The sequence below is a fragment of the Indicator indicator genome, chromosome 17 (genome assembly GCF_027791375.1).
Source record: "Indicator indicator isolate 239-I01 chromosome 17, UM_Iind_1.1, whole genome shotgun sequence".
NCBI lineage: Eukaryota > Metazoa > Chordata > Aves > Piciformes > Indicatoridae > Indicator > Indicator indicator.
Genome location: NC_072026.1, coordinates 3,022,452 through 3,033,247, shown reverse-complemented (window position 1 = coordinate 3,033,247; position 10,796 = coordinate 3,022,452). Strand labels below are relative to the sequence as shown.

The following is a 10,796-nucleotide window of genomic DNA, read 5'->3' as shown; positions in this document are numbered from 1 at the left end:
ATATTAGTCAGCTTTTCATAATAGTAATAAACAAGTTAAATGAATTAAGTTGGATTCATTAAGTGCCCAATTACAAAGTTAAGAGTGTGACTTTCACAACAGGGTCTGAAGGTGTGAAAAAGAAAACTCATACTGACACTTTATGTACAACTTGGTCATTGGCAACGGTCCCCTAAACCTTTTCTTTTTTTTGAATGAACTCAGCAAAACTATACAGAACGTGAAAGAATATTTGCAACAGACCTCTCAAAGGACAGTGTAGAGAAATTCCTTATGGTGTACCTGATGCTTAAATTAATTAAACAGATATGGCCTGTAAAACAACACAGCATGAACCTGTGGATTTTTTCTTCTCTTTTTTAAAAAAACGACTTTTACAGAATTCAAGTAGTGTAGCAGGAAACCATAGATGCCTTTTTTGATCACAGGTCAGGCAAAACAGAGCCACTTATAGGATTTTCCCCTTGCTTCAGTCTGCTAAGGTGTCCCAGTGGATCTACAAGTCTGTTGATGTTAGCTTTTTCATGCTCCGTCGCTGAGCTAAACTTGAGGCTGCAACAGGCTCTAACACTGGTTGAAATGTCTTGTGATTCAGTGCTGAATACGTAGCAGCCATGGCTCCCTAGAGGACAAAGAAATACATAAAAGGTTGTAAAGGTCATTCTTACCTGAAAATGAAGACATTTAATAATAAATTGTTAATTAACTCTAAACCAGGACTTACTACAGGTTGTAGAATCAGAGGATGGTTTGGAAAGGACCTGAAAGACCATTTAGTTCCTACCCTCCTGCCATGGGCAGGGACACCTCCTACTAGACCAGGCTGCTCAAAGCCCCATCCAACCTGGCTTTAAACACATCCAGGGTTGAAGCTTCCACAGCTTCTGTAGACAGCCTGTTCCAATAGATCACCCATGCACATTGTCTGGTTTGCTTTGAAGAAACCCACACCATTCATTGATGAATCCTTCAGGTTTCTAGGCACAGGTATCTGGTATTGCTTTTTCTTTTTTTTGTCTACTACTTTTATGTACATGACATGAAGGAATAATCTTTTCCTGCAGGTCAGAATTAGTGTCTTCCAAGCAATATTAGCATCAATTTATCAAATGCATCCCCTTTAAGTGGCTATTCAGGTCCTGACTTATGAAGACAACACAATTAAGACTGGCTATCACAGGTCTTGGTTTGGAATCCAACAGAACTAATGAAGTCAATTTAAAAGCCAGCTGCATGCAGTAGAATATTTTTATCACGAATCAGAAACACAGAGATAAAAATATTGGTGGAAAAAGCTGTAGTGTAGTTTATTAATTTATGTTGGGAAAGCACAACAGCAGCCAGTCATAGAAACAAATTCCAAGAGATTTCCTTAGTAGGAGACTTGTGGCAGTCTCCATCCCTGATAGCTTTTTTCAGGTTTCTACATGGCCAAAGCTGTCTTAATCTTTGAAAAGAAAACACTCAAAAAAAAATATATCTTTCTTTAAGTACAGGTTAAAGAAAAGATCACCAATAACTTGTTTCCTTATGTCATTTAAATATGTGTGTATTAGAGAAAACAAGTTTCTTTGCTGGGAAAAAAAAAAAAAAAAAGAATTCTGCCTACTGCTTTTTAAAGTGACCCAATTCCTCAAGCAACATTCAGCCTTCAGGTTGTCTTACCTTTACTAGATGTGGTGCATCTTGCCTGTTTAGTTGATAATGAGGCAGCTGGTCCCTGCAGGCTATCCACGAATGTTTTAATACTTGCTCTGCTGTATACCGCTGATGTGGGTCTACATGAAGCATATGTGATAACAAGTCCTGAATAAAAAACACACATTTTTCAGTTAAAATCACGTTACAGAGACTTTAAAGCAAAGTACCCTGTGTGGCAGGGATTAACATAATGCAAACACACACAAAAATCAAGAGATAAATTGGATCCTTCTGTGCCTTGACACCACAGAAGTCTGAGAACAATGTGTTGTACTATTTAATCAGTTTAACAGAGCAAGCCTTTATTGTAAAGAAACCTACTGTTGTTTGTGTTCCATATTTCAGTTTATTGTTAACATAATCTTTAGAAGACTAGCAATCCTATTAAAATTTAGCAGGCAGACTTTATAGAAGAAAGCTATTTGCAAGCATCTCTCATTCAGGCTACACATTTGGAGTCTGCTGACTACACATTGCAAGTGAATTCACACACTGCAATGAACTATCCAAGAGTTCTTTCCTTTAAGACCTATACAAAAATAAAGCAAATAGAAGTGGACACTTGGTTTTGCCTGTTTAGAATCATTAGCAATAAACTGCTAATTACAATTGTTGGTCAAAAGAAGAGCTGGGTGGGAAGGGCACAGAACAGGGACAGAGGTATCTTGAAAGAAAACAAAATATGAGCAAGCTGACAGAATGTTCCTTTGTTTTAGGTACAAACTGTTAAGCATTCTCAGATACACCAAAGTGAATTACTTGTGCTAAGACAGCATCAGCCAAGGGCTCTCATTCACTCCTACTGAAAGGATCAGGGCATCAGTGCCAAGCTTCATGAAAAATACCAACAGAGCAGGCCAACATCATAGCCAGAGAACACATACAGCACATCTAAGAAGAGATTCATAGATTCATAGAATGGTTTAGGTTGGAAGGGACCTCAAGGATCACCCAGTTCCAGCTCCCCTCACATCAGCAAGGACACCTTCCACTAAACCAGATTGCTCAAGGCCCCATCCAATCTGGCCTTGAACACCTCCAGACAGGGAGCATCCACAGCCTCCCTGGGCAACCTCTTCCAGTGTCTCACCACCCTCACTTCCTAATCTCCAGTCTAAATCTGGCTTCCTCAAGCTTCAATCCATTCCTTCTCATCACTACAAGCTCTTGTAAAAAGTCCCCTCCCAGTTTTCTTGCAGGCCCACCTTCAGGTACTGCAAAAGCTGCTCTAAAGTCTCCCTGGAACCTTCTTTTCTCACCCAACTCTCTCAGCCTGCCCCTATGGGGGAGGTGCTCCAGCCCTCTGATCAACTTCTGGCCTCCTCTGGACCTGCTCCAGCAGCTGATGAAGATTTCAGGCAAGATATCCAGATATATTTGACTGATAAAGTACTTAATTGCTGGAATTACTGGAGACAGAAGACCTGATGAGTTGTGTTGAACAACATTAAAGAAATTGTTCTACAGAAAAACTGACCCATTAATGCAAGACTGGTTAGCTAATACAACAGGTAAATGTACAAAGTCCTCCTTCCATTTAAGGAATCCCACAAATACTTCATTTTGATCCAACAAAAACAAAGAACAAAAAAAAAGAGTACTGATAATTTGCAAGTCTGTATTAGGCCCTATCTTACTTATCTTTATCAGTGACCTGAGAGAAGGAAGAGAGTGCATTGTTGCTAGGTTCACAGTGGGGCACCAAACTGGAGGCATGGGGAAAGAGCTAATGAGTCTGAGGGCAGAGCAGCCACCCAAAACTTGGCAGGGACAAATGCAAAACGCTGCCCTTGGAAAGGAAGAAGTTGTTGGCAAGGTACAGGGTGGGGACTAACTGGCTGGGGACCAGCTTTGCTGAGAAGAACCAGGAGGTTTTGATAGACAAACTGAACCTGAGCTACCACCATGATGTAGCTTCCAAGCATACTGGCAATCCTAGAGTCAGCATGGACAGAGGAATGGAGACAGAGGATAAAGTAAACCAAAAGATGTTCCAGCTTGAAATTAAGAAGCTTTTTCCTCACTACAGCAACCAAGCACTGGAAAAGGCTGCCCATGCAAGCTGTTCAGTCTCCATCCCTCACAGGTTTCCAAAATCAGACTGAATCAAGCCCTGAGCTATCTGCTCAGATCTCACAGCTAGCCCTGTTTTGAGCAGAAGGTTGGACTAGATGCCCTTCATTGCAATAAAGTTCACAGGTAATAATAGAAAAACTACTGTGTTAGACCAGTCTATTTCATAAAATTCATGAAATGTTAATTTGAATTCTACAAACATGTAAGGACAAACCAAAACATTCACACCTTTGCTGCATCTGAAACAGTATCCCAGTTGCCTCCACTTAGAGAGAATTTTCCACTGCCTATTCGTACCAGGATCTCCTCTGGAGTATCATTAGGGCCATTGGCAAATGGAGTATAGCTGTTGAAAGAAAAAATACAACCAAAGCACTTTGTTATAGCAAAAAGCTGAAAGAAATTAGAATGATTCACAAGATTTTACTGAGTAGATATACCACTGCTGACAGAGACACATTACACAGTATTAAATACTTCTTATATTAACATTTCGCCTTCCAAACTGTATTATTTTCTTCATAATTGTGGCTAACCAAGTATAAGAAATAAGGTATCTTTTTAATCTGAATTTCTGAAGTTATTATTTTAATAACATATTCTAATCTGTACAGACTTTCAAATTAAACAGAGGAGACTGAAAAATTCTGCTAGATTACCAGAGCATGTAGAGCAATCCAAAGCTGGAACAGCACCCTAGGAGAACAGCCCAATAAAGCTGGGGTAATACAATGTCTAGGACCTGTGCATTTCATTAGAGAATGAGTAAGACATAGAAAAATCTATCATTTAGGTAAAAGCTCAAGACAATTTTCATGGTAGTTGGTTATTCAAGTGAGTTTGGGAAGCTTAAACCACAAAATCATTGGTTTTTGAGGTTTTTAACACCCTTTAGATTTCAAATAAGCTTGCCAGCAATAATTATGCTCCATGCATTCTATCTTAGTACTTTGAAAGCTCTGCATAGAAGAAAGATTAACCAGCATCATCAACAGAGGTTTATGCACCCTCCCAGCTAGTTAGTTCAAGTCTCTCAGCTGATGAGCCTAAGAGGAACAAAACAGAAAACCAGGAATTAATGCTGGACCATTCCTTCCCCACACTTCTGCCCTGCCATACCTTTTGTTCAGACCATCACTCTCAAGTGTGCTTGTAGAGCATACAACCCAATATCTGCATATCTGCACTGAAATTATACAGCAACCTGAGTTTTGATGATAGAACTGTGATGGTAGTAATTTTACATTAGCTAGTATACATTTTATCAGGAGGAACAATTTCCATTAGATAGTATTCACCCATTAGGAAAAAATCTGTTTTTGTCAGAGCAAAATCTTTTATCACTCAGCAACCAAGCACCTCACAATGCTTAACAGAAGTTTAGAAGACTTAAGGGGTTACAAGCTAGTGTGTTCTACAGAAGGGCTGAGAGTCAGGCCTGTGGAAGGAGATACATAAAGGCGGACTACAAGAGCGCTAGAGAGGGAAAGACAAGAGGCAGAAGAAGAAAACCAACACATACTTCCACAGAATAAATTATCTCCTGGAACCTGGAGAGTGTCTTTGGCATCCCTCAGTTGATGTGCTAGAGAAGAGAGAAGCCTTGAACCTACCTGTAAGATAAACCTAGCTTATGCCTGCATTTACTTACAGCTTCCTGTTCCACTTTGGTGTCTTTGCCATTCTGCATTCACACACTGAGGCAACCTCTTGCCATTTTAATGACAGCATATACTCCTGCAGCCTGCTGGGATTTTAGGTAAAGAAAAAAGCTAAGAAGGGTTTCTCACCCTGCCAGCATTGTGTAAAGAAGAACACCCAAGCTCCATATGTCACAAGCAGCATCATATCCTTGTCTCATGAGAACCTATAAAACAAAGTGTATTAATGACCTCTCATACTAAAAAGCACCCCAAAGCAATAGCACTACACAGCCCAAGGAGGTCTCAGGACAATCTCAGAGCTGTGATTATTTTTTAATATACAGGTTACTACCAACAATATTTCTTGTTCCCAAAGCAACATCACTTTAAGATTCTCAACAGGCTTACATCTTGTTTTTGAGGATGGACTCTGCTATTTTTAAAGCAAGTTTATCATAAACATATGCAACAGTGTTTATAAAGTAGGTATAGTTATATTTAAGGAAAACTACCAAAGTTTTTCTGCTTGTCTTTTTTTAAGCACTGCTAGAAAGTTTAAGTACTTGATGCATCCAAACCAATACAGAGAAACCAGAAGCTTAAGATACCTCTGGTGCCACAAAGTTTGCAGTGTAGCACGGAGTTAGAAGCAGTCCATTTTCTCCTCTAAGTTGTTTTGCAAATCCAAAATCACAAATCCTTATGGAATCAGCATTATTTGAATCATCTGTATATAAAATATTACTAGGTTTAAGGTCTCGATGCACTACCTTTAAAAAGAGGAAAGTTAAAATCTGTTAGAAGTTGTTTGTCTGTCATTTGCACTTTATAAAAACTGTTCTCTAGATTAATGTGGTTAAGAACAGTTCTACATTACTAGGTAATTTCCAAGCAACAAAAAATTCTGGTTCAAGTAATGTCACATAAAAAGCCTGACGGCTCATAATCACATAATGGCTCAGGTTGGAAAGCACCTCAGAGAGCATCTACTCCAACCTCCCAGCCACAGGCAGGGACACCTCTCAGCTAGATTCAGCTGCTCAGGGCCTCATCCAGCCTGGCCTTCAATGCCCCTAGGGAGGAGCATCCACAACCTCCCTGGGCAGCCTGTTCTAGACTCTCACCACCCTCATACTGAAGACTTCTTCCTCAGATCCAGTCTAAACCTACTCTCCCTCAGCTTCAGACCATCCCTGCCTTGTCCTGTCTCTGGAGACCCTTATGAAAAGTCCCTCTCCAACCTTCCTGTAGGAACTCTTCAGCTACTGGAAGGCAGCTCTAAGGTTCCCCTACAGTCTTCTTCTCTAGGCTAAACAACCTCAGTTCCCTCAGCCTATCCTCATAGCAGAGGTGTTCCAAGCCCTTGGATCATCTTTGTGGCCCTCCTCTGGACTCTCTCCAACAGCTCTGTGTCCTTCTTATGCTGGGGACACCAGAACTGGTGGCAGTATTCAAGGTGGGGGCTTCACAAGTGCAGAGTAAAGTGGAAGAATCATCTCTTGACCTGCCAGCCACACTGCTCTTAATACAGTTGAAACTAGCACAACCATTTGCTAACAAGCATAAGGCAACAAGTATCTGCTGTTCCATAAACAGCAGAGTCAAGTGCTTGCCAGAACAACAGGATGGGTTGTTTGTGTCATTCACCTTTCTCATAAACACCCTGAATCTTCTTCCCTTCTGCCATAAAAATAAACCAAGCAGACCACCTAACCCAAGGCATTTGTTAATTCCAAGCAGTGTGAAAGCAGCTATGCCCTGGAAGAAAGCACTCACTCCTTGGCAGTGCAGGTAGTCCACGGTCTTGGTTATGGTGTATAACACAGCGCTGGCCTCTCGCTCCGAGAAGAACTTCTGCCTGAGAATTCGATCCAGCAGCTCCCCTCCTTTCATCAGCTCAGTGACAAGATAGATGAATCTACCATCATCATACACCTGCCAAGAAGTTTCACCAGTGCAAATGCATATAAACACACACATACATGAAAAACAAGATTGGCTACAATTATACATCCTGATAAGACCAAAATTAGAGACTAGAGTGTTCACCTACTCACACACCAACAGAAAGCACAAACAGCAACTACTGACAAATTTCATTCTGCAATTCAGGAGGCTTAAAGCAGTATAAAGACAGCTTATGTGTCATTCTGAGAGATGCTGAGGTAATGGATTGTAATTCATGACTTGGAATGAAATTTTTCAGTCTAGGAACTTCAGTTGCAAGAGGAGAGCAGATTACCACTGTCTATTCCTCTTCCTCTCCACAAAGAATTTTAAATTGCTGGCACTCTGCATATACAGGGCAACAGACAACTGCTTTTTTGAGACTCAGATTACTGGCACATTACTCACTCGTTTGAAATAAGTGAAAATAAGTTATTTTTAAACTTTACATCATTTCCCACTTCAAGCTCACTAAACAGCATTTAGAGAAATTAGGCATTTCAAAAATCAGACACTGTCCTGATATTAACTCTGTACTCAATGTACTGTTCTCCTAAGACACTTCACTACGCAAAAGAAATCTGATAAATACCAATCAAGTCCTTGCCTCTGTATTTATTGACTACTGTGCAATAGAGGTAGAAGAGACAGAGGTACATACATCCTTCAAAGTGATAATATTTGGATGTTGTCCATAACGCATGAGAATCTCAATTTCTTCAGAAGGATCTCTCTTGCTTTTATCAATTATCTGCAAAATAAAGCAACAGGAAAAAATTTGGCTTACCAAAGGCTATTTAATAAAGAATCTCTTTTTGTATTTCCATTCTGGCTTCAACAACAGAATAAAAACATTTTTAGAGTTCATTGCTTCTTACTAGTCATGATGAATTCATCTCCCAGCTTCACATCCTACTGTTAATTCATTTTTTGCCCTTGTTACCAGTTAGAACCATATCATTACTGCAGTCTGTTCTGCTCCAATGGACAAGGGAAGGCAATGCACTGTCTGAAGCACCACTGGGGAGCCTATTCCAGTGTTTGAGAACCCTTTCAGTGAAGAAGTTTCTTCTAATTTCCAATATAAACCTCCCCTTGTGCAACTTGAGGCCATTTCCTCTCATTCTATGTTAATAGAGAGAAGAAACCAGCGCCCACCTTGCTACAACCTCCTTTCAGGTAGTTGGAGAGAGCAATGAGGTCTCTGCTGAGCCTCCTTTTCTCCAGGCTGAACAACCTCAGCTCCTTCAGCCTCTCCTCATAAGACTTAGTCTCCAGACCCTTAACCAGATTTGCTGTTCTTCTCTGGACATGCTCCAGCACCTCAATGTCTTTCATGTAGTGAGGGGCCCAAGTACTGAAGGTGTGGCCTCACCAGTGCCAAGTACAGGGTGACAATCTCTTCCCTGGTCCTGCTGGTCACACTACTACAAATACAGACCAGGACGCTGTTTGCCTTCTTGGCTACCTGGGCATATACTGGCTTGTATTCAGCCAGCTGTTGATCAACACCCCTGAGTCTCTCTCTGCTAGGCAACTCTCCAGCCACTCTGCCCCAAGCCTTTAGCATTCATGGCATTGTTGTGATTCAAGTGCAGGACTTGGCACTTGGCCTTGTTGAATCTCATACAACTGGCCTTGGCCCATTGATCCAGCCTAAGTCCCTCTGTAGATCCTCCCTACCCTCAAGGAGATCAACACTCCCTCCCGACTTAGTGTCATCTGCAAACTTACTGAGGGTGCACTGAATCCCCTCATCCTGATCACTGATAAAGACATTAAGCAGAATACAGAAGCCAATACAGGATTTAAAGGCAGAAAACACAACTTTTCATTTCTTACAGCATATGAACAGCTACACAAACTAGGAAAAAAAAATTATGCATCTAAAATTTGGAAATTGACTACACAATTTCAGAACTGTCAGTGAAATTTATTCCAAGTACCTTTACAGCAAACTCCATGTTTGTAGCTATGTGTATACATCTCTTGCAAACAGAATAGGAACCAACCCCAATATCTTCCTTCAGCTCGTATACATCAGTAAACTGTGCACTGTTTCCATGAAGTTGCTGTAAAAAACAAACACATACAAGCTGTCATCTAAAGCAACAAGACTTTCTGTCACATTACTGTTTCCAACTTGCTCATCCCTTTTCTCTTTTCAATTCCACCTCCAGAAAAGCAGCAACTTGGCTGTTTGAAATTTAAAAAACACCCCATGGAAGCATTTTAATAATGCACATTTGAGAGCAGGCTCCCCAGCCAAAAGAGAACAGACTACAACATGAAATACTGGTCAATCTTTGGCATGTCAAAAATCTCTCCCCAAGAAAACAGAATGTTACCTGTACTATTGGCAGGATATTGGTGAGTGGTGATATTTTATGATCTTCTACAGTAGTAGTTGCAACAAAACTAAATCCTTTGAAGAGTTGATGTGCATTTGCACTAGGTGGGACTCCTGGAGAATCTAGAGGCATACAGATTGGATTAGCATGGCTAAATCCTGTGCATTTGCACTAGGTGGGACTCCTGGAGAATCTAGAGGCATACAGATTGGATTAGCATGGCTAAATCCTGTGCATTTGCACTAGGTGGGACTCCTGGAGAATCTAGAGGCATACAGATTGGATTAGCATGGCTAAATCCTGTTCATTTGCACTAGGTGGGACTCCTGGAGAATCTAGAGGCATACAGATTGGATTAGCATGGCTAAATCCTGTGCATTTGCACTAGGTGGGACTCCTGGAGAATCTAGAGGCATACAGATTGGATTAGCATGGCTAAATCCTGTGCATTTGCACTAGGTGGGACTCCTGGAAAACCTAAAGCCATGCAGATTGGATTAGCATGGCTAAATCCTGTGCATTTGCACTAGGTGGGAGTCCTGGAAAACCTAGAGCCATATAGATTGGATTAGCATGGCTAAATCCCAGCAAGGCCTTTTTTTTTTTTTAACATTTAGGAGAGATGTGTTTGAAGAAATATTTTGAGGGAAGAGAAGCAAATAAAGGCAATGCTGGATGTTAAATAAGACTTCTAGTCAGTTTCAAGGTTGAGCTTGACAGGGTGCTGGGCCAACTGGTTGAACCTGTATTATTATCCTCAAAGGTTAGACTAGATGATCCTTGAGGTTCCTTCCAAGCTGGTAGCCTATGAATCTGCCTTATTTCAATAACACTTTATAAAGCAAGTGTTCTGGGTTTTATTTAACACTGCAAAACACTGGAGGAGCTAATGTATGATTACATGATTTCAGGAAGAAGTTTACTGAAGCACTGCATGAGTTGTGAGCATACAAAAAAAGAGACCAACCTTATGTTCAAGGGCTGCCTCACAGAGGAGTGCCCACAGATTTTACTGCTTCAGTGGTATGTGTGCTGCTGGCAAGGCAGAAGTGAGGCAAACCCAAGAATTTTCAGTTAG

General features: G+C 40.8%; 1 protein-coding gene across 1 annotated transcript in view; it reads right to left on the bottom strand.

Annotated features, from left to right (window-relative positions):
* Positions 1-496: 496 nt before the first annotated feature.
* Positions 497-10,796, bottom strand: part of RPS6KA6 (ribosomal protein S6 kinase A6) — a 41,223-nt gene continuing 30,923 nt past the window's right edge. The window contains exons 14-22 of the mRNA XM_054388876.1: positions 9,716-9,840; positions 9,314-9,439; positions 8,029-8,118; positions 7,197-7,355; positions 6,029-6,190; positions 5,568-5,644; positions 4,006-4,123; positions 1,666-1,806; positions 497-622 (exon numbers count right to left, since the gene is read on the bottom strand). Coding sequence (XP_054244851.1) covers positions 497-622; positions 1,666-1,806; positions 4,006-4,123; positions 5,568-5,644; positions 6,029-6,190; positions 7,197-7,355; positions 8,029-8,118; positions 9,314-9,439; positions 9,716-9,840 — 1,124 coding nt within the window. The remainder of the gene's footprint in view (positions 623-1,665; positions 1,807-4,005; positions 4,124-5,567; positions 5,645-6,028; positions 6,191-7,196; positions 7,356-8,028; positions 8,119-9,313; positions 9,440-9,715; positions 9,841-10,796) is intronic.